This window comes from Geotrypetes seraphini, chromosome 7 (genome assembly GCF_902459505.1).
Source record: "Geotrypetes seraphini chromosome 7, aGeoSer1.1, whole genome shotgun sequence".
NCBI classification, from domain to species: domain Eukaryota; kingdom Metazoa; phylum Chordata; class Amphibia; order Gymnophiona; family Dermophiidae; genus Geotrypetes; species Geotrypetes seraphini.
In genome coordinates, this window is record NC_047090.1 from 52,001,488 (window position 1) to 52,026,236 (window position 24,749).

At 43.8% G+C, this 24,749-nt stretch overlaps 1 protein-coding gene across 9 annotated transcripts in view; it reads right to left on the minus strand.

Annotated features, from left to right (window-relative positions):
* ERGIC2 (ERGIC and golgi 2) overlaps positions 1-24,749 on the minus strand; it is a 257,255-nt gene that overhangs the window by 156,039 nt on the left and 76,467 nt on the right. For all 9 annotated transcript variants that reach the window (XR_004540135.1, XR_004540136.1, XM_033952283.1 and 6 more), the window contains exon 6: positions 16,193-16,233. Coding sequence is in view for 7 of the 9 variants with exons in the window: in XM_033952283.1 (XP_033808174.1) it covers positions 16,193-16,233 (41 nt within the window). In the remaining 2 variants the exon portion in view is untranslated. The remainder of the gene's footprint in view (positions 1-16,192; positions 16,234-24,749) is intronic.

Consider the following 24,749-nt stretch of genomic DNA (forward strand, 5'->3'; position numbering starts at 1 on the left):
GCGGTAGCTGCCAGGAAAGTTCATGTCCATTATAAAATAGGTACCTTGATGCAGCCACCAAAGTACATACAGAGAAACACAAATTTACACTCTCCACAAGAACTGGGTATAGGTGTTCTCCATGGGCATCAGAATAATGCACACACACTTAGGTAGTCACTTGGAAGTGCCCTCTCTACTTTAGCCATTAAATTTTTAGCCAATGATATACACTGCTGCACCTCCTGTCTTGCTGACGTCAGAAAACCATTCAGTTCAGTACTTAGTTAGCAAGGAGTCTTGTTCATGAAGTGGCAAAAAAGCAAAGGAAAAAAATGTCTTATTTTGGAGACTGTAGATGATTGTGAACTGAAAACTTAGTTTTAACAGCTTTCCCCCACTTTGTTTTATTTTTTTTTTCTGAGGCAGAAAGATGTGACTGCATTATCCTGATATCCATAGAGAACACCTGTTACAGGTAAGCAACTTTGCTATCTGTGTCCACAGGATAATGTAGGCACACTTGGGACTCCCTAGCTGAAGGTTCCAATAAACTGGATAAATGACTCAGAGCAGCCCTACACAGAAAAACTGGGTGGAGGAAATCTGCATCTGTGAAAATGTTCTGAAGAATAGCCCGTCCAATCTTGCATTGTTCCTGGTGGCAGAACTGATGCATTAGTGTAGTGGTCTTCATTAATTTTTAAGCTGGGGTCATTTTGGATTCTAATGGACTGATGGAGATCACCAAATATCTTCCCATGCGGGGCCATGGATGACCAGGGTGTGACAAAACCTATTCCCACCAACCCACCTTGAAACTTTATTTATTTTTGTTTTAGGGGGGGTATCCTCAAGGTTGTGAGCATTTCCAAATGCATTCTCTTGTCTATTTAAAATGACTTGTTCAAACATGCTGTTCTCCTCCCCCTTCAACTTTCCCCTTTCTGTCCTGAATTTGGATGGAGAGCCAGAGTAACAGGAAACAAAAACAGACGATGGGGGCTGCCCATAGGTTTCCTAGAGCCACCACTGGCCCCCGGACTTTGCATTTAAGATTACTATAATAGTGTTTAGTAAAAATATTTATTTATTCAATTATTTAGCCGTTCCTCCCAAAGGAGCCCAGAACGGGTTACAAAGGACATCCAAAATATAATTGAGACAGGATAGAGATGACAACTTACAATATAGACATGACAGTAAAACATATACACTAAGCAGCATCTGGTGAGAGTAGGTGGCGTAGATATGTTGACTCTGATGGCATTTCTGGGTGCATGTCCCTAAGGCGCTGGGTTTGTGAAGAGGAAGGTTTTCACGGCCTTCCTGAAGCTCCAAAGTCCAAATGGTGTGTCATAGCCTGGGTATGAAATGTGAGTAGGAGCGCTTGCGGGCTGTTTCAGTTTTGAGAGAGTGGCCAGGAGGTATGGTCAGTCATTTTTCTCCTTGGGATCTCAGTGGTTGCTTTGGGAGGTCGATTTGTAGTTTATTTTTCATGTAGTGTGGAATCATTTCATGAAAGATTTTGAAAGCGAGGACCAGGGTCTTGAAGGTGCAGCGCTTTTGAATGGGCAGCCAGTGCATAGAAGCTAATGCAGGGAATAACATGGTCGCGGATGCCTAGGTTTTTAGCATTTTGCACCATTTGGAGGCGGGAGAGAGATTTGGTAGGCAGGCCCACTAGTAGTGTGTTGCAGTAGTCTAAGCGAGACAATACGAAAGCGTACAGTAGTAGGCAAATTCAGGTTCTGAGAAGTATGCACGTATGGATTTTAGCTGGTGGAGGTAATAGAAGGAGGATGATACTAGTTTGGATATGTGATCTGTCATTGATAAGTTTGAGTCGAGAGTTACTCCTAGGATGCCGACGTTATCCTTGGGTGTAAGGGTGTTTATGCCCCAGGATCCAAAGAAGTTCTATCTTGGACTCATTTAACTGTAGCTTGTTCCCGGTTATCCAGGTCTTTATTTCAGTTAAGCAGGACTGGAGATTATTGATCTGTGTGTCTCGGTGTCAGCCTAGGGGGAGGTAAGAGTTGTAAGTTGTCTGTGAAAGAGTGGATTCTGATTCGGTGTTTTTTCGCTATGTCCAGTAGAGGTTGAGGGGGAGTGGTGATAGTAAGGCTCCCTGAGGCACTCCATAGTGGAGTGGTTTGGGTTCAGATAAGGATTTTCCTAGTAGAACTCTCTGTAATCTGTTGTTCAGGAATGAAGAGAACCATCGAAGTGCGTCGTCACGGATTCCGATGGTCTTTAGCCTGGACAGGAGAAGAGAGTGGTCGATGATGTCGAAGGCAGCACTGAGGTCTAATAGTACCAGCAATACATCATTTCCATCAACTAGGATTTTCCAATAGTCATCTAAGATGTCCAAAAGCATTGTTTCTATGCTATGGTGTTTCCTGAAACCTGACTGGAAGTTGGAGAGGGTGATGTTTGTCTCCATGAAGTCTTGCAGTTACATGAGTACTGTCTTTTCCAATATTTTTGAGATGAATGGGAGGTTTAAGACAGGTCTGAAGCTGCTTGGGTTGTCTGGGTCCATGGTTGGTTTTTTCAGGAGTGGTTTTACTATAGCAGATTTCCGGCTCTGTGGAACTACACCTTTCGTAAGGGGTAGGATGGATTCCAGGAATACCTCGTTTGTATCCAGGAGTGTGGTGGAGGGACATGGGTCCAGGATTGAGGTCGTGGTGCATACAGAGTTAATTATGATTTTAAGGTCATTGTAGGAGATTGGTATGAAACTGTTCAAGGTTTCCGTCTTGTGTGGATTGTCGTCTTGAGTGGTCTCTGGGGTGTTTAGGAGTACTTTGGCCTCCGAGTCCAGATTTGTAAAGTGTAAAGTGATGCATGTCGGTAACAAAAATCTCATGCACGAATACAGGATGTCCGGGGCGGTACTTGGAGAGACCTCTCAGGAAAGAGACTTGGGAGTTCTGAACGCCAGCGGCGAAAAGGGCGAACAGAATGCTAGGAATGATAAAGAAGGGGATCACGAACAGATCGGAGAAGGTTATAATGCCGCTGTACTGGGACATGGTGCCCTCACCTGGAGTACAGCGTCCAGCACTGATCGCCATACATGAAGAAGGACACGGTACTACTCGAAAGAGTCCAGAGAAGAGTGAGTGAAATGGTTAAGGGGTTGGAGGAGTTGCCATACAGTGAGAGATTGGAGAAACTGGGCCCCTTCTCCCTTGAAAAGAGGAGACTAAGAGGGGAAATGATCGAAACATTCAAAATACTGAAGGGAATAGACTTAGCAGATAAAGACAGATTGTTCACCCTCTCCAAGGTAGAGAGAACGAGAGGCCACTCTCTAAAGTTGAAAGGGGATAGATTCCGTACAAACGTAAGGAAGTTCTTCACCCAGAGAGTGATAGAAAACTGGAACACTCTTCCGGAGTCTGTTATAGGGGAAAACATCCTCCAGGGATTCAAGACAAAGTTGGACAAGTTCCTGCTAAACTGGAACATACGTAGGTGAGGCTGGACTCATTTAGAGCACTGGTCTTTGACCTGGGGGCCGCGCGTGAACGGACTGCTGGGCACGATGGACCACTGGTCTGACCCAGCAGCGGCAATTCTTAAGTTCTTATGCACGTATCTGATATTTTGTCATGGAAGAAGGTGGAGAGGGATTCACTGTCTAGGCTCGTTTGTTGGGAATGAATTGGACCTTGGGATGAGGAGAATAGGTTTTTCGTTATCGAGAAGATGGCCTTCAATCTGCTTGGGACCTTGGATAGTAGAGCAGTGAAATGTGCTTTTTTTGCTTCAGGTGTAGCTAATTTGTAGTTTTGTAAAAGGTTTTTCCAGGTGGATTTGTCCTCAGCACTGAGAGTTTTGCGTCAAGTTTTTCTGACTCTACTTTTTTGTACTCTCAGGTCTTCTGAAAACTAGAGTGAAGAGAATGGTCGTGAGTTAGGTTTGGTCACCTTGACTTTTGCTAGGCTCTTGTAAAGTGTTTTGATGCCTAAATGCCAGGTCAGTGACTTCTCTACTAAGGAGCATGACGTAGAATTTGTGCTTAGTTATAGTTTGGAGATGCTGCGGGAAAATGTGGTTGGGTTTACTGACTGGGTTGAACGCAATTGATTCCTGCGAGTATGTTCAGTCTGCTGCCTCTTTGACTTTCGTGTGCAGGCCGAACGTGGTTTGTCAGCGAGGATGATTTTCGGTCAGTTTTGTGGACCATCTGGGAGAAAGATTAGGTCCAGTGTGTTTCCAGAGGAGTGAGTGGGACAGGTGACTCATCGAGTGAGTTTTGATGAAGTCTCATGGGGCGCCTGTGACTTCTGGGTAGTCTGCAAAATTGAGGTCTCCTAGGACTATGATTTGTTTATGGTTTACGGACAGGGTGCTTATAATTGTTAGCAGTTTGTCGAGCGCAGATATACATATTGGAGGAGGGTGCTCTATAGACTAGTATGATCGTGATTTTTTTTTGTCATGGCCTATTGAGAAAATGAGGCATTCTAGGTCTGGTAGTGTTGTATTTGGCGTGGGTTTAACTTGGACTTGGCGATCGCTGCCACCCCTCCCCCTCTATTGGGGGAGCATGCTTGCTAGCCTTTTATTTATTTATTTATTTATTTATTCCATCCTCCCAAAGGAGTCCAGAACGGGTTACAGGAGTACATTCAAATTATGGGTAGGACAAATTTTAGTGAGACAAAGACTTTACAGCATGGACAAGGGTTTACATTATAGCAATTACAGTATAGATATAACAGTTAGATTTACAAATACAGACTTAGTGGACATAGGGTGATTTAAATTGCAGCATTTTCAGTGTAGATATACTAGGAAGTGAAATAGCTTTTCTTTGCATAATGCACCCAAGGTGGCTCCATCGTTATCTTTGAGCCATGTTTCCGTCACTAGTAGTAGGTCCCAGTTGTACTCTGTGATGGCATCTTTGAGGATGAGGTCTTTGCCATTTACAGATCTGGCATTCACTAGGGCTGCTGCAACATTGTGTGCATTGGGGTGTATTTGTCGGTCTTGATCTTTATAAGGTTGTGGGTATTGATTGTCTTGGGTTTCGTGCAGTAGCAGCTTCTTAGGTCTCCATATCGGCCCTGGCCTGTGATAATGGGTATATGGTATGCCATCACGGGAAGTATGAATATGAAAACTAGAAGGGGGCTCGGTGTATTGGCTTGAGTGAATGTCATGGTCGAGTTTGGGCATGGTTTTGGTCTAGTCCTCCTTGGGCTGTATGAGGGCCGCACAGAGGACCCTTGGGAGAGATTCACTTGCTTGGCAAACCTTTATAGGGCTGAGGAGGATAGCAATGTGAGCTCTGGGAAAGAAGGAGGCGGGGCTTCCCACCGAAGAAGATCAAGCAGAGAGATGGAGTCTCGGTGCAATGAGGGGGACGACTGGCCTTCCTTCCCCTCACTATGCTGAAGATGGTGGCTGCACGCTGGAACAAGTGCCCCTAGGGGCTGAAGAGGAAAGCAATGTGGTAAGCAATGTAAGCTCCAGTGAAGAAGGGGCGGGGGTTTTCACCGAAGAAAATCAAGCAGAGAGATGGGGTCTAACTGTGCTGAAGCTTTAAAGATGAAACGCTGGAGTCCCGAGCCCTCATTCTCCGTCTCTGTGGACCACCCTCTCAACCTTCCTGTTTTGTCTGCTCGTAATCTCGGGGTCATCTTTGACTCCTCTCTCTCCTTCACCACCGAGATACAACATATCACTAAAATCTGCCGCTTCTTCCTCTATAATATTGCCAAAGTCCGTCCTTTTCTCTCTGAGAACACTACCAAAACATTTATCCACGCCCTCATCACTTCGCACTTAGACTACTGCAACTCACTACTCAGGCTTTCCGCTTAGCCATCTCGCTCACCTCCAATCCGCCAGAATTCAACTGAACAACTCATATTCCGGGAGAACAGCTTTACGCATGTTACTCCTCTCCTAAAAGCACTTCATTTGCTTCCCATCCATTTCCGAATACAATTCAAATTCTACTTACTGACCTACAAATGCACTCATTCAGTTGGTAAGTCCCTCCTAACTGTGCCCTTCTCTTCAACTGCCAACTCCAGACTCAGACCTTTCTGCCTTGCTGCACCATATGCTTGGAACAAGCTGCCCGAATACCTATGGTGGGCTCCGTCTCTGACAGTGTTCAAGGCCGTTTAAAAGCCTATCTCTTTGAGAGTGCTTTTGACTCCTAACTCCTCTCACCTTGGGTTCTGCATCCCCTACCCTCTATGTCATGTCTTATCTGTTCAGGTTAAATTGTAAGCTCTTCTGAGCAAGGACAATCTACAAATGTCAAAATGTACAATGCTGCATACGCTTTTCAGTGCTATATAAGTGATAAGTAGTAGTAGTAGTAGTAATGGTAGTAGTAGTAGAGGAACTCTTCAAAAGAAAGCCATTGAAGTAGCAATGGTGTGTAGAGCATGTACACCAGTTTCTGAAAGGGGGATCAAGTTGATCTGGATGATAACAAGAAGATATAGTCTCCTATCCATGATGATAAAGTGTTCTTTAAAACAGTTGAACCTAAAGTGAAGGGGTATGAGCCCCTGACACAAATAATAGGTGCTTTACAGAGTTTACCATCTTGTGCCTGAGGTACTGTGAATATCAAAAGATTAGGTTCTTACCTCTGCTAATCTTCTTTCTTGTAAATCTACACTATTCTGGGACCAGTGGGTTTTAGGCATCCCTAGCCACCAGGCACTGTAGAAAGCTTCAGATGATTAAGTCATAACTCCTCCCTATGCCAGCATATCCTGGAGCATGCCCATTAGATTCTACTCAGTCTTCAAGCAGCCAGGAACATCAACAGAAAATAACAAATAAGAAAGAGAGGGAAACGGGGAACTCCCTGCCAGACAAATCAATTCTGCTCATATTAACATATGAAAAACAGCAACAATGAAAACTATAAAACAGGTCATGAAACATTAGAACCTGAATGACAAAAATAGTCAGAAGGGGGCGCTAAACCAGGAACACCCCCCAAATTTAGTACTATTTCCAGTCAGATGGCACTCTTATAAAGGCTGGTCCGAAACATAAATCCAGCTTATAAGTATTTCATAGCAGGCAATCAGCAAATCAGACATACATAGGGCGGGTTCCCGGAAAGTGTGGATTTACAAGAAAGAAGATTAGCAGAGATAAGACCCTAATCTTTCATTCTTGTACAATCCCACTTTATTCTTGGACCAGTAGGACATAGAGCAGTCCCAAAAATTCAGGGTGGGACTGATGAGCTCGCTGCCAACACCGAGGCACCAACAGCGGCATCCTGCTTGGCCACCACATCAACCCTGTAAAACTTGGTGAAGGTGCTTAAAGAGGACCACATAGCAGCCCTGCAAATTGCATCTGGAGTCACCGACGATGACTCGGCCCAGGACGAGGAAACTCCCCTGGTAGAATGAGCCCATACCCTGAGGGCTTCTTTCCTGCAATCTTGCAGAAGGAATTGCTCAAATTCTGCCAGATGTTTGACCAACTGCTTAAGGTAGGTCATGAAAAAATTATAGCTGATCACCCGGTTAGCCAACATAGAATTCTAGAAAAATCGGCATTCAAACTTGTCAAGAGTGCGAGCTTCTCTACCTTGTACTCAAGGACTTCTTAAGGGCAGATTCAACTGGCGCTGAAGTTGGAGTTTATCAAACCCAGGACATGACTGAATATGATATAAGGAATCAAGTTTCATGTTAATTAAGTCTTGATATACCGCTTTTATAATCAAAGCGGTCTCCAATTAATACAAAGTGTTAAAAAGTTTTAAATATATTTAAAAAAATGTAACATAAAGGGAACGCATAAACAATTACAATACAGACACAACATGATACACATGGGCAAATAGGGAGGATACATTGCTTAAAATAAAAGAAAGGGGAGGAAAAAAACAAAAGGTATAAAAGGGAGACTGATGCGAGGCCTATTGTCTGAGTTTTTTGAACAAAAAATTAAGTATAGATCTCAAAAGCATCTCTGAAAAGAAATGTTTTAAGATTAGATTTAAAATTATTGAGATTCTTTTCTTGTCTCAGGGTAAGAGGTAAAGTACCGTATTTGCCGGCGTATAAGACGACTGGGCGTATAAGACGACCCCCCAACTTTTAGTTAAAATATAGAGTTTTGTTATATACTCGCCGTATAAGACTACCCCTTCTTCCGCACACCTTCTCTACCGCCCCAGGTGCAGCACAGCCGGCCAGGTCCCCTTACTTTTGTGGCACTTCCCCGACCGACCGATAACAGCCCGGGTCCGACAAACCTCCCTGCCCTTAACCGCGAATCTAAATTACCTTCTTACAGCTGCTGTAAGAAGGTAATTTAGATTCGCGGCTACAGGGCAGGGAGGATTGTCGGACCCGGGCTATTATCGGTCGGTCGGGGAAGTGCCACAAAAGTAAGGGAACCTGGCCGGCTGTGCTGCAACCGGGGCGGGGCGGCCGCCCCTCTCCCTTGGTAGCCACTCGAACCGCGAGGCTATTCTCCTTCTCCTTATCTGCCCTGCCTGCAGCACAGAGCCGAACGGAAGTCTTCCCGACGTCAGCGCTGACGTCGGAGGGAGGGAGGGCTTTGTTTAAGCCCTCCCTCCCCTCCGACGTCAGCGCTGACGTCGGGAAGACTTCCGTTCGGCTCTGTGCTGCAAGCAGAGAAGGTAGGGAGAAGAAGAGCCGCGTACATCCAGAAGACTGAGCATCCAGCCCCGCAGGAGCCCCGCGACCCTCGGAGGCGTCCCCATGGGATCCCCGCGACCCTAGGGGGCGTCCCCACGGGATCCCCGCGACCCTAGGGGTGTCCCCGTGCAGCTCTCTAAACAGTACCCGGCGTATAAGACGACCCCCGACTTTGGGGAGGATTTTAAGGTACTGAAAAGTCGTCTTATACGCCGGCAAATACGGTATTCCACAATGTTGGAGTGGTTACAGAAAAGATTGTTTTACGTGCTGTATCATAAAACAATTGGTGGACTGAGGGGACCGCTAAAAGATGTTGTTGGAAGAAGCATAGCGTCCTATGTGGGTCGTGTGAGATTAACATCCTATCTATAAAGGATGGAATGTGATTAGATTAAACTTTAAAAGTAAGAAGTACTATTTTGAAAGTAATCCTATATGAAATGGGTAGCCAGTGTGCTTTCCTGAGAAATGGTGTTACATGATCAAATTTTTTAGCGTTAAAAATGATTTTTACTGCAGTATTCTGAATGATTTGTAATCTCCTGATCTCCTTTTGAGTGATGCCCTAGTAAAGTGAGTTACAATAATCTAAAGTTGAAATTACTAAAGAATGAACAAGGATATTGATTGAATTTGGATGGAGTAGTGATTTGAGAGATCTAATCACTTTTAGTTTGAAGAAACATTTTTGTACCACAGAGATGATCTGAGTTTGGAAAGATATCGTGCTGTCCAGGATCACTCCGAGAATTTTAATGGTTGGTACAAATTCTATTGGGATTGAATAAATACATATTGGGGATACAAGGGTCGAGGAGCTATAAGGAAAGAGTGAGTGGAGATTCCCAGTTCTTAAATAAGGCATCCTTTTAAAAGATGAAGTGGAATTTCAAGCAAATCCTTAGGTACCTCTTCAAAATCTAGGGCTTCCAGAAGTTCAGTACAAGGTTCAGAGTCAGACTCCAACTTCACCGGTAGCACTTTACTCATCTGATGGATGAAATTGATGAAGGAGGCGATCTGTGCCGAGAAGGAGAGGGATCAGATGGGATGACACAGGAGTTGAAAGCTCAGGATCAGGTTCTGTATCCTCATGAACCGAAAGATATGAGTCATCTATTTGTACTCCTGGAGACTCCCTATGAGAAAGCTGAGGTGGAAACTTATGCTTTGCATGAAAGGGAGTGTCATGACAGAGAGGAGTAATGTGACCACCTGTATCTTTTATCAGATGATGAAGAAGATGTACAATGTCTAGAGTGCGATGATCTGGAATGGTGTCGAGAAGAATGGGCACCAGTACCAGAATGATGATTTTTGGAGAACAGTGTGAGTCGGTACCACACAACTTCGATGCCTTTGGTACCGGTGGGTGATGGATGATCGGTACCATGAGGCCTCGATATACTATGCTCAGGCTGCGCCAATACCGAGGGAGACTGCACAGGCAGTGGTGGCATTTGCGATTTAAGCATCACAGCTAGCTCCCTTTGCAGTGTTCTCCCTAGGGTCTTTCAGCTGGGTGGTCCACCCGGGTAATTTAGATGACCGCCCAGCTAAATTCTGCGGCCTCCGCTGCTGCTCAACATAAAAAAAAAAAGCCGGCTTGAAGATTTCACCTTAGCCCGTAGCGAACTTATGCTCCGGGGCTTTAACGTGTGTATGCCGGCTTCCCTCCGAAACCGGAAGTTATGTCCGGGGGAGTGGGGGGGAGGGAAGAGAAGGGAAGCAGGCACGCACATGTTAGATCCCCGAAGCATAAATTCACTACGGGCTAAGGCGGGAGACAGGTCAGTGAAGTTTTCCATTTGCTCTTCTTGCTGCTGGGTCCTACCTACTTTCAGTTTCTGTGAAGGCAGGACCCGGCAGCATTTCCCCCAATCGATTGTGATCTTGGGCCGATCAGCCTTCTTCTCCGATGGCAGAATTGACATCGGGGAGAGGAATGCTGGTCGGCCCGAAGTAGGGAGAGGTTGGTGGGGGCGGCGGCCAGCGGCTTTGGGGCCTGTTCCCCGATGGCAGTGACATTGGCAGTGGCTTGGGGGAGGGCAAGGAGAAAGAAAGTAAGAGGGCAGGAAGAGAAACAGAAAAAAAGAAAGGGGCATGAAGAGAGAAAGAAAGAAAGGGCAGGAAAAGAGGAAGAAAAAGTTGGGGGGGAGGGGAATGAGGTCAGGAGGAGAGGAAGCATACAGGCTGAAAGAAGGGAAGAAAGATTGGATGCACAGTCAGAAGAAGAAAGTGCAACCAGAGACTCATGAAATCACCAGACAATAAGGTAGGAAAAATGAGTTTATTTTAAATTTACTGATCAAAATGTGTCTGAATTTATATCTGCTGTCTATATTTTACACTATGGTCCCCTTTTACTAAACCGCAACAGCGTTTTTTAGCGCAGGGAGCCTATGAGCGTCAAGAGCAGTGCTGGGCATTCAGCGCAGCAAACTGCTATCGTGGTTTAGTAAAAAGGGAGGGGATATAGTTGTCTATTTTTGTATGGTTGTTAGTGAGGTGACAGTGCATAGAGTCATCTGCTTTGACCTCTTTGAGAAAACCCCGGAATAGGAATGATTATTAACATTTTCTCTGCGTACAGTGTGCTTTGTGGTTTTTTTAAAAAATTTTTATTGTTAGTAGATCATTTTGACTTGGTCATTTTAAAAGTAGCTCGCAAGCCCAAAAAATAGCCAATGGTAGACTTCAGAGGGTGGTGGTTAACGGTACCCTCTCTAAAACGTCAGAAGTGACAAGTGGAGTACCGCTCCTTTTCAACTTATTCATAGGGGACCTGATTCAGGGGCTTCAAGGTAAAATAACACTATTCGCCGACGACGCCAAACTATGTAACATAGTGAGCGGCTCCGATTTACACAATAGTATGACGCAGGACCTGTTTTTGTTGGAACGTTGGTCATCTACCTGACAGCTGGGCTTCAACGCCAAGAAATGCAAGGTATCCATATTCAAGTTTCATCACGGTGCTCTGGTTTTGGCTCCAGTATTTGTCACTTCCGTTCACCAGGTCTGGCTATCCGTTACCGTCTCATATTTTAAAGACTCACTCGTTATAATTAGTGATGATTCACACGTCTCTTCGTAATGGACATGTCCGATTTTAGCATTTGGATCTTAGTACTATGGATTTGGTCTTTTCTGGTTTCCTTTCTATAGTATGCTTTTCGTCTGGAGTCTTTTGAGTTTAGAATTACATTTTATGACATATTTTTGTGGTTATAATTGTATGACATGTCTAAATTGGTCAAGTTATCCATTCTTTCTATTATTTTTTGTCCCCTCATACAGTGGCAGACCGCCCCGGGTGCCAGCCCTAGGGGGGTACACAGCCGGTTGGATCCAGAACCTTCCAAGCTGCTCTAAATAGCACCTGCACCTCAGCACAGCTGCCGTACTTATTCTGAAGCAGAGTCAGCAGCCGCACTGAAGTGCAGGAAGGTCCCACGATGACTGCATTTGCCGCCTCTGCCTCCGGAATTGCGGAACCTTGCTGCAATTCCCTGTGTCTGCCGGCCCACCCCCTCCAACGTCACTTACATCTTCCAGAGGCAGAGGCAACAGAAGCAGTCATCATGGGACCTTGCTGGTTTGGAGGGAGAGAGGAGTATAGAAGGGTGGTGGAGGGAGAAAAAGGAGGTCAGGGTGGTAAGGAAGGGTGGTGGAGGGAGAGAAAGGGGCAGATGCTGATGGAATTGGTATGCAGGGAAAGGAGAGAGAGACATAAGGGGGAAGGATACTGGATGGAATTAGGTTGGAGGGAAAGAAAGGGGGCAGATGCTGATGGAAGTGGGGAGAAGGGAGAGGAGAGAGTGAAATGCCAGACCATGGGGGTGTGGGAGAGGGAAGGGAAGAAGAGGAGAGAGATGCCAGACCATTGAAGGAGGGAAGGGAAGAACATGGATGCCAGAATAATAGGGGTGTAGGGAGAGATTGAAGAGGAATACAAGGAGAGAAGTTGCCATATAGAAGGGGCAGAGAGAGGGTAGACAGTGGATGAAAGGAAGAGAGTGTCAAGACTATGAGGAAAGCAGAAACCAGAGAAGACAATGTAGAAAAAAATTATATTTATTTATTTTTTTGCTTTAGGGGAGATGCATCGCTGTTTCTGTGGTGTTGCATTGTATACAGAGTCCAGCTTCTTGGTAGTTTAATTTAACCTTTGTCTACGTTTTTCTATTTTATCCCCCCTTTTACAAAACTGTAGAGCGTTTTTTTTTAGCACTGGCCATGGTGGTAATTGCTCAGAATTCTATGAGAGTCTGAACTGTTACCACCATAGCTAAAAACCACATTACAGTTTTGTAAAAGGGAGAGGGGTTAGTTTGTGATTACATATTCCATACTAGGCGAAGGTGTGTTTGAAAGACATGGTTTTCAGTTAGGATTGACTGTGTAGGATTGATCTGTACTAGTCTGGCTTGTTTAGTTTTACAATGGGTGTATTGATGTACTGCTCACTGCAATATTTAAGATGCTGCCTTTTCCTAGGCACACTCTTGTGTGATGTGTGGATTGTTACTAAAAATCATGTTTTTCATACAGATGGGGGGGTGTCATAAAATGATGGGCCTCGGGTGTCACATATGCTAGTTATGCCACTGCCTTCACAGTTTATATATAATCCACAAGCCTGCTTTTAGGACCTACAGGGTATGTATCCCTCTGATTCATGACAATTTCACTTCTCATGTTATCTTATCCATTCTTTTTATTATACAACTGCCCAGATAAGCATCATTCTTTGATGTGATTGGACCTTGAAAATAAGGGCATCAGTGTTCTCCCCAGAAATTTTTTCCAGCCATGAAAAAACATTTGCTGCATTTAGTGTGCCACAAAAAACATTTGCTCCGTTTAGTGTGCCGGAGTTAAAAAAGTTTGAGAGACACTGCTCTATACCATTTGAAAGAGGGCAAATATCTAATTATTCTAGAATTGGATACTTCTTAAATTTAATATATATATTATAGAACAAGTGTCAAACCTTAAGAAAGGCAGTCATATTGATCATTGAAAAATAACTAATAATAATTAACTAATACAAATAGTACACATTTAGGGCTCCTTTTACTAAGCTGCGATAGCGGTTTTACCGCGCGCTAAGCTTGCGTAGAATTGCCGCACATGCTAGACGGTTAGTTCTAGCCGTGTAGCGTGGCAATTCTGCACGCGCTAAAAACGCTATTGCAGCTTAGTAAAAGGAGCCCTTAGTTTTCCCCACCACCAAATTTCCCTGTCCCGCCCCACCCGGCTACTTTTTCATGCCACCCGGCTGGAAAAAATTTCTGGGGAGAACACTGCTTTGTATGAGGTCTCAAATGTGAGTTTGGATGTCCTGCACTGGTACCGATTGTTCAATAGCTGGTACCAAGGGTGCTACAGGTTGTCAAGGTGTCTGGAATGTAGAAACCGATGCTTGCCTCACAGTTGACAAAGCCTGCCACTGAAGGATACCTGCAACACCGTCAACTCTCAACATGCATCGAAGGACTCAATGTTGAAGATGCCTTCGACGGTGGATGGGAGGATGATGGCTTCTTAGCAAGTTTAACTGATGGCAGTACAGAGCCCAACAGTGAGCAGGTCATCCATGCTGGTACTGCCGGTACCGCTGATGTCGAAGCATCCTCCAAAGACATAGTAGAACCAAACAGACGCTCCTGCTGAAGTCTTCAAGCTTTGAGGGTTCATATTTTCAACGTAAGGCAACGGGTACATGAGTCCACACTATGCTTTGGCCCCAAGCACTATATACACCAATGGTATGGGTCAGTGATTGAAATGGGCCGTTGACAGTGAGAACACTTTTTAAAACCCGTTAACAGTGAGAGAAAATACTGTATCAGGCAAATCAAAAGACTGAATTGTGACTCGACGCTAAAGGCCGAAACCCTTAGAGGCACGAAACAAACTTCAAAATTTGGAGAAAAAAAAAGAAATAAGAAAAAAGGCATAAAATCCCCATAGAGAATAAATGTAAAAGAAAAAATGAAGAAAAATAGTTTATTTTAGTCTTTGGATGCTTAAACGGGTCCGTCATCTATTTTTTCAACAATACTTTGGTGTTCTGGTTCAAGCAGTTTTTCTATCCCAATTGGATTATGCTAATTCAGTTTACATATGTCTGAGTAAATGCAACCTGAAAAGGTTGCAACTTATTCAAAATACAGCGGCAAAATTGATCTTTGGTAAATGTAAATATGATCATGTTACCCCTTTGTTAAAGGCACTTCACTGGCTTCCAGTTTACTGGAGAATATACTTATTTATTTTAAAAATTTATATACCATTTAAAACTAAGCGGTTTACAAAATTTACATACACAGTATTTAAAATGAACACATAATAAAAACAAATGCATAGTTAAAAAACATATAATAAAATAAACATAAAAACAATTTTCAAGGAGATACCATAATGTGGATAAAAAGATCATGGATAGTTCATCAACTTTGTCAAAAGTACCTTAAAAAAGGCATCAACAAATAGCTGCATCTTTAGTAATTTTCTAAAGCTACCCTTTTCACAACAATTTCATATCTAACCCACCAAGGAGTTCCATAACTTAACTCCTGTGCAGCAGAAGGTAATTTTACCGGTCTCAACAAGTCTTGGGCTCAAAGACGTCCTCAGTAGCGCTAAATTCTCAGAACGCAAAGATCTTTTTGGTATATAACTGAGTATATTGCTATTAAGCAATTCTGGGATGTTTCCATACATAAGTTGATGGCAAATCATCACTGCTTTATACTGGACTCTGAAGGCGACTTGATCTTTTCCCCTTTTGTTTCTATTTCTTTCAATTCTTTTTTGACATTTAATTCTAGAAGAGACCACAAATATAAACTCAGTTTTCCCACCTTAAAGAATATCAAAACTACAGCTAATTTGTGTCATTCATTTACCTTTTTATTTGCAAAGATTTGGAATGAACTTCCATCTGAGATTAGACTCCTTTCTGAATTATCAACTTTTCAGAAAAAGTTAAAAACTTACTTGTTTTAAAAGTCTCTAAAAAATTCATCTGTGTCTAATTAATGATCTTTTTTATCTGTCAACCATGATTCTCTTTTGTTATGATCTTTAACATTTGTAAACCGAGCCGAGCCCTCTATGAGAGATGAATCGGTATATAAAACTAAAGGATTGGATTTAATTAAACGCGTATAGGAAGGCAACTCAGAGGACAGCAGTCTAAGACGCTACTTCTTCGCTCTGTGAAGAACAAATAACTTAGGCACCTCGAGCCGGGGTCAGGTCGGGCCAGAAAGCACTCACGCATGTGCAATGCGGACAGTCACGAAGCTTCTAAAATCTTAAAGTGACAGTTCACTTTGCACTGTTCGTATTGGGCTCCTTGGATGACGTCACCCACATGTGAGAATTTGCTGTCTGCTTGTCCTAGGATAAATTAGGATTCACTGCTATTATCCAGTCTCACACACTCAAACCAGGCCTGACCACCTTACTTAAGTTAACGCATATACTATCAACATCTTAAGCTTATTTCTTACTTGTGCCAATGCCTTTGCTGAGGAGCGAGATCAAATATTACCTATGGCAAAACAAAAGAAACTTGTATCATTTAATAATTCTAAATTCTCAGGACAAAAATAAATCATAGAATATGTAAAAGCACTAGAGCAGAAACTATCTAAAATCATGGCATGAATACTAGTGTCTCAACTGAAATCTGTTATGTTTATGTTTGTCACTTGCTAAACCACTCTTCCATAGGCATAATCAGAGCAGTTTACTATCAAGTAAACTGATTGGATAGGAACCACAATCAAAACAGTGCAGAAAGAGAGAAGGAAAAGAAAACAGTCTTGGGGAGCAGGATCAGCCATTGTCTGACACTACCATAGGCTTGCTATCCATACCCCGAAAGTCCAGGGAGAAGAGTTGGATTTCAGGGCAAATTTAAACTGAGGATAGCTCACAGCAGAGAAGGTGGGAGAGCATTCCTAAGGACAGTGAGAGAAAATAAAGTACTCTATCCAATAGACTCAAAGTGAGAGAAGAAAACTAAAGGAATGTTAAGATGTTCTGTAGGAGAGTTGAAGGCCCTGGAAGGGGTACAGGTTGAAGTAGCCAAGGTTAAATAGGTGGTAAGACCGTGTGGAGGGCTTTGTGGGGTAAGGATTTGTTTTGTGTTGAATTCAGAAGGGAAAGGAAGCCAATGATGAAGGTATAAGAGACAGATTATACAGTCAAAGCACTTTGACATTTATTAAAAGCCTGCATGCCATAATTGTTAGTTAGGAACAAATACAGAACCTGGAAATACCTGAAAATTTAGAACTCTTTAAGCAAAGTATATAAGAAATAGGCATATCAAAGGAAGCAGAGTTAACCAAACCAATTCATCAAAAGTTTTTTCTGTAAACACTGAAAGCATGGTTCCTCATCTTTAACAGGTGTATTCCAATCAACAAGCACAGAAATGGGCGATTCCTAAGTTAAAGGCTGCTCAAGATTTTATTTACTGTCTATTGTTCAGGAGAAGCCTGCATACAAATACAGTAGAGCAGTGTATTGCAAACTGTGTGCCTCCTGAAATTTCAGGTGTCCCATGAGACGCTGGGGAGGAGGAGAGGTGCTGACTGTTTGCCTATAGGATGTGCCTCTTGATGTGAGAGGCACATTCTGTAGCCAATCAGCTGACACCAATGCCTCTCCTTCTCTCCGTGCATCTTCCTTACTGGCACCCCCCACTGGCATATCAGGGCCCATCTGGAGGGCCTTCATGCACGTGTGGACTTCTACATGATGTCATTTCATCGATGTCTATGCACTTCTGGATGCCTTTAGCCATGGCCACTATGTTTAGTGTGCAATGGCTCAACAAAGTTTGCGGGACACTGCAGTAGAGTATTGCTATCTGGCAGGTTTCTGTTGACATTATATCATCACCATTCAGATGTACGGAGCGATTGTGAGCAAAGCCACCAATCCATGCTTTCTTGGGCTTCCAGAATCCAAGATAGATGAGTTTGCAAGACATCCCTGTGTGGAGCCCAGTGAGAGAGCAGAGCATGTTGAAGAGGACGCATGTGTGCCCTCGCCCAAGGAACCACATTCAGAGTGGCAACCATGAATCCCAGAAACAGAAGATAATCCCATGCCAAAGAAGCCGGCCGCTTCAGAAGGGAAGAAATCTGGGTACACAGTTTCTGCCTGTGGGCTACTGGTAGATAAGACGCAGCCCGCCACCATGTTGAAAAGGACCCCAAGGTATTTCAGCGATTGTGTGGGCGTCAGAGGGCTCTTAACATAGTAACATATAATAACATAATAATTAACGGCAGATAAAGACCTGAACGGTCTATCCAGTCCGCCCATTAGTTATGCCCATTAGAAATCCATAATTAAGTTAACTTGTCTCTTCTTTGTTATTTCTGGGACACAGACTAAAGTCCACCTGGTAATGTCCTAGGTTCCAACTGATGAAGTTGCCATCCAAGCTCACTCCAGCATATCCACCATCCCGTTGTTTGCAGGATATCTACTGTAAAGTCTGGCCAGTAACATCTTCATGTTTCAAGTTAGTAGAGTTCACACTGATGCCCTCCCCAGCCCATCCTATACCAAATCACCACATATGGGGCACAAACTGTACAGGTTTGTCCAATACCAGCCTTAGTTCTTTAATTTGTATCATTTGTTTTCTAATTAGAGATCCTTTGTGTATATCCCACACTTTATTGAATTCCATCACCATTTTCCTCTCCACCACCTCCCTCAGGAGGGCATTCCAGTCAATCACTACCCTCTCCATGAAAAAATTTTTCCAAATATTACTCCTAAGTCTTCCTCCCTGCAACCTCAACTTATGCCCTCTAGTTTTATCATTTTCCCTTCTCTGGAAAAGATTTGGTTCTACATTAATACCTTTCAAGTATTTAAATGTCTGTATCATATCTTCCCTGTCCCTCCTCTCCTCTACAGTATTCATGTTTGGGTCTTCGAGTCTCTTCTCGTACTTCTTTTGGTTTAAACCCCTTACCATTTTCATCGCCTTCGTCTGGACTGCTTCAAGTCTTTTTTTATCCTTCGCCAAAACTGAACACAATACTCTAAGTGTGGCCTCACCAATGACCTATACAGGGGCATCAACACCACCCTTCTTCTGCTGGTTATTCCTCTTTCTATACAGCCGTGCATCTTTCTGGCTACAGCCACCGCCTTATCACACTGTTTAGATGCCTTTTGATCCTCAGACACAATCACCCCAAGGTCCCTCTCTCCGTCTGTATTTATCAGCCTCTCAACTCCCAGCACATCGGTTCCCTTGGATTTCTACCCCCAAATGCATCACTCTGCAATTCTTCACATTGAATTTTAGTTGCCAGACATTAGACCATTCTTCTAACTTTTGCAGATCCTTTCATGTTTTCCACTCCCTCCGGGGTGTCCACTCTGTTACAAATCTTGGTATCATCCGCAAAAAGTCTAACCTTACCTTCTAACCTTTCAACAATGTTGCTCACAAACATATTGAACAGAATTGGTCCCAGTACTGATCCTTGAGGCATTCCACTACTCACCTTTCCCTCCTTCAAGTGAATTCTATTAACCATCACCCACTGGTGTCTGTCTATCAACCAGTTTCTAATCCAGTTCACCACTTTGGGCCCTAACTTCAGCCCATGGAGTTTATTCAAGAACCTCCTATGAGAAACAGCATCAAAGGCTTTGCTGAAATCTAAGCAAAATTACAATTCTCTGGTCACCCAGTCAAAGAATTCAATCAGATTCGTTTGGCATGATTTACCTTTGGTAAACCCATGTTGCCTCAGATCTTGTAATCCATTAGTTTCTAAAAATTTCACTATCCTTTCCTTCAGCAACATTCCCATTATTTTTCCAATAACTGAAGTGTAGTTTCCTGCTTCATCCCTGTGCCCACTTTTGTGAAGAGGGACTACATTCGCTCTTCTCCAGGCCCATGGAATCTCTCCAGTCTCTAAAGATTTATTGAACAAAACTTTAAGAGGACCCGCCAGAACCTCTCGGAGCTCCCTCAAAATCCTGGGATGGATCTCATCCGGTCCCATAGCTTTGTCCACCTTTAATTTTTCCAAGTGTTCATAAACACTTTCTTCCATGAACGGTGCGGTATTCACTCCATTCTCAGATGTGACTTTGCTAACCAATCGGGGTCCTTCACCAGGTTTTTCTTTCGTGAACATCAAAGAGAAGTATTTGTTTAGCACGTTTGCTTTTTCCTCATCACTCTCCACATAGTGGTTAATACCTTTTTTCAGTTTTGTAATTCCATCTTTTGTCTTCATCCTTTCATTAATATACCTGAAAATATTTATGTCTCCCTTTTTCATATTTCTAGCCATTTGCTCTTCCACTTTTGCCAGATGTATTGCTCTCTTGGCTTCTTTCAGTTCATCCGATATTCCTTTCTGTACTCCTCGTCGAGAGTTTTTTTAATATTTCATGAACACCAACTCTTTTTGCCTTTATTTTTTCTGCCACTAGTTTGGAGAACTACATTGGGTTCCTTTTTCTCTTATTTTCATTTATTTTCCTCATGTAAAGGTCAGTAGCTCTTTTTATTGCACCTTTCAACTTGGACCACTGTTTTTCCACTTCCCTTATGCTTTCTCATCCAATCAGCTTTTTCTTCAGGTACTGAAGTTGAGTTCTAATGGCTATAACGGCAGTGGGCCTCATACCTGTCTTTTTGCCCTGGGTCGAAGTCATGTCAGCTGCTGTAGGATCAAGGGAGAGTTGTGGTCCTCTTTGCCTTGCCTGATAAGATGCTACGGTCGTAGTGGAGGGTGATGATGTGAGGGGATCGTTGCTTCCTGTGGGTGGCTGGTTGGGAAGAGGATGGCGCATCAGAGTGAGCTCAGAGGCGGTGCTTCTAAAGAGAGGTTGGCCCCGAGGGATACCAATGTATGCGGCCAAAGGAGCAGTCATCCTACCTCGGAACTAGCCCGTTCATCGGAAAGACCCCATGGTGATTGGCAAGATCTTTATGAGCAGCTATCATGTAGCAGTTGGCTGTCTGGGCTTCCAAGTCCCTGACTGCCTGCCATACTTTTCCGGCATCGAGTTTGAGGATCGTCGTCGCCCTGCATTGGAGTTTCATCGTACCGGCTACATCACTTTATGTGTTCTGATTTTTTTTTAGTTATTATCTTCTCACTTTATTTTTAGTTTGTTTTATGTTCTATTGGATCTTCTCACTTGGAGCCCCGATTTGACGGGCTTAATGCAGTGGCAGGTAACCCCCTAGATGCATTCTTTGCTCCAAAGTCTGTGATCTCCCGCTGAAAGGATGTCCTAGCAAGGCATTTCCACAGCACAAGGGCATACCCACGAAAAAAATAAAATAATTAGTTTGTTTATTATCTTCTCACTTTATTTGTAGTTTGTTTTATGTTCTATTGGATCTGTCAGGAGCTAGTACAACGATGTCCTGTCACCTTTTGTCTCCGGCAGTTATTTGGTTCCCAGCCTTTTGGAAAGATCAATTGCAGCTGGCTTCAAAGACACTAAAATCTGAACTTTTGGAAATACAGGTAGTTTAATTTCTGACAGGATCTTATTTTTAATTTAACTTTAACTACTCTTTGTTTTACTTTGACTTAGTTTGTGCTTTTTGTTTTTTTTCTTTGGTTTTCTTAGTATGTAATGTATTATTTATACAAGTGCTTTAGTTAGATTGTGAGCCTATTGGACAGTTAGGGATATTTTCAAAGCACCTAATATTTGATACTTTATTATTTGTGAACTGTTGTGAACTTCGAAGAGGTATTGGCGGTATACAAATAAAATTTTATTGTACTGTACTATTATTATTTTGTACTCCCCTATACTACTAAAGTCTGCACATTTGAAATCTAGGACTTTGATATTTGTGTGGCCATCCTACACTTTGGCTGTTATATCAAACCAAACTGGGGGGATGATCGCTATTTCCAAGGTGAGCCCCCACTCAGACATTTGAGACACTTTCCCCATTTGTGAGCACCAGATCCAATATCACTTTTTCCCTCATCAGTTCTGTCACCTTGAAGAGCATCCACTATCTCTCTACTGCTCTCTGATTCTGCAGATGGAATTTTCCAATCAGCATTCGGCAACTTGAAATCGCCCAGCAACAGTACCTCTCCTTTCTTCCCCAGCTTTTGGATATCTGCAACAAGATCTTCATCAATTTGCTGTGCTGGAGTCGGAGGTCTGTAGACAACACCTACGTAGATAGAAGTTCCATTTTCTCTTTTCAAAGCTATTCATATCGCTTCTTCTTTTACCCAGGCCTCCCTGCATTTCAGTCACTTTGATATCAGTCCTCACATAGAGAGCTACTCTTCCACCTTTTTGACTCTCTCTGTCCTTCCTAAAAAGATTATAGCCAAGTATGTTTGCATCCCATGGATGGGAATCACTGAACCATGTCTCTGTGATCGCTATGATATCAAAGTCTGTCTCTAACTTTAGGGCTTGCAGATCATGATTTTTGTGGCCTAGACTGCAAGCATTTGTGGTCATTGCTTTACAGCTACATTTTTGTGTCAATTTCATTTTCTGTCTAGTTTGTTTAGTCTCACAGCCTGTTGCCTTGCTAAGAAGGGTTTTGCTAATATTGCTGTGTACATTGCTATCTTTACTACTGTCCCATCTTGACCTTTGCTGGGGGTAGCCACTGTAAATGTCCTGCATACATATGCCACCCCCACCTTCTAGTTTAAATACCTAGAAGTATACTGCCTGAATTTCTCAGCAAGGATTCTTTTACCTGTCATAGTAAGATGCAGCCCATCATTACACTATAGTCTCTTGTTTTTCCATTTATTTTCCCATCCTCCTATGTACCTAAAGCCTCTACAACATCAGGCTCTGAATCACCTATTGAAGATCTTAGTATTTAGTGCTTTTGCGATTTTAGAGGTAGGGGGGCATGCAGGGAAACCACCCAGAAACCCTTTTTAAGGGCCCCCCCAAAATCTCCAAACTGGGCAAACAAGCAGCTACTCACTTGTGCTCTGTGCTGTAAGAGAGAAATGGCTAGCACTACTGAAACAGCATGCAGGGAGATCTCAAGACTCAGGAAGCTGGGGAAATTGGATTTAAAGTCTTCTGACTGCCTCACCTCCCCGGTCACCTCGATAAGCGACTTACAACAACTCCAGATTACACAGGGAAGGTACGTAGTCCAGTCCCGATCCCGGGCACTCCCCCACAGAATTGTGCAGCCTGCGCTCCACCCCTTAGCGGACAAACCTGGGTAAGCTAGCTCCTGAACCTGGAACCCCAATTTGACGTGCAGGCTGTCCAGGGGGCTTACTGCAGTGACAGGTAACCCTCCAGATGCAGACTTTGCTCCAAAGTCTGCGATCTCCTGCCGAAAGGATGCCCCGACAGGGCATTTCCACAGCACAAGGGCATACCCGTGAAAAAATATCAAATAAATATACTAAAATTGAAGAAATGAAACACGAGCAGAAGAGATGAGCTCCTACAGCTTGATTTGTAGGAATACAAAACTGGTGTCCAGGTTGCATACTCCAGGAGATAAGCACAGTAGGAGGGGCTAAATTTTGGTTAATTGAAGATACTACAGATTTTGGCTGCCCAAGGTAAATAACTCCCAGCAGTCCAGAATAAAGAGGGATTGTACAAGAACTCAGTATTTAGTGCTTTTCCCTTTCCTAATGTAGATAGTACCGTGTTTCCCCGAAAATAAGACCTTGCATGATTTTCGAGGTAGGTCTTAATATAAGCCCTACCCCCAAAATAAGCCCTAGACCAGGGGTGGGCAACTCCAGTCCTCGAGGGCCAGAATCCAGTCGGGTTTTCAGGATTTCCCCCAATGAATATGCATTGAAAGCAGTGAATGCAAATAGATCTCATGCCTATTCTTTGGGGAAATCCTGAAAACCCGACTGGATTCTGGCCCTCGAGGACCAGAGTTGTCTACCAATGCCCTAGACCAGGGGTGTCCAATCTTTTGGCTTCCCTGGGCCGCACTGGCCCCAAAAAATGTTTCTGGGGCCACGCAAATGCTGAAGCAAGACAGAGGAGGGAGCCAACAAGATGGTAAACACCCGGGGGCAGCATAGGAAAACACTGCATCGCCCTTGACCGGGGCCACACAAAATACTTCACGGGGCCGTATGCGGCCCTCAGGCTGCAGGTTGGACACCCCTGCCCTAGACCCTGGATTCGCCACCAGCAACTCTTCCCCCACCCCCACCTGCGGTCGGTTGTGGCTTCAAAACTACAATTCAAGCCTGGATAGACAAAACAAAAAAGGCTACACCTTTGTGGGGGGAGTTCTTTCTAAAAGGATTTAAATCGTGGCCAGTCTGAAACTTGTGAGCACTTGGGGGTCAGTGGTCAACTGTCAACACGTGACACATACCACCCTCCATCCCAGCCCCATGCCAGGCTTATATACGCTGACAAGAGAAACAGATGCAAAGCGAAAGGCGGTTCGCACGGGAGTTCCAGCTGCACCCCCTATCTACTGCGTGATGCCGCCTTGTGCTGCTGGGGTCTGGCTGAGCACCGCCTCCCTCATTGCACCACATGTCAGTGACTGGGGAGAAACTCGCATGATAAGCCACCGACTCTTGCTTCCCCTGCAGCTCCCACTAGTGCTTGAAGTTGAACTGCTGGGACTGTATTTAATAGAATGGGAGGAAGGAATGGAGGGTTAGAGGGGGTTTGGCTGTGCAGTGGGGGCGGTCAAGGATTCTGCTGCGCAAGAAATGGGAGGGAGGGAAGGATAGAAGCTGGGCAAGGGTTCTGCTGCATGAGGGATGGGAGGGAGGGAAGGATAGAATCTGGGTAAGGGTTCTGCTACACAGGGGGATGGGAGGGAGGGATAGAAAGATGCTGCAGAGGGAAGGCACAAGGGGATGGGTGAGAGGGAAGGAAAGATGCACATGTGGAGGAGAGAAAGGAAAAAGGAAGAATTGGGGTGAAGGAAAGGAAGGGAGAGATGATCATGTACATACCCTGAAAATAAGACCTAGTGCGTTTTTTGGGCCCAAAATTAATATAAAACACTATCTTATTTTTGGGGAAACACAGTACTTC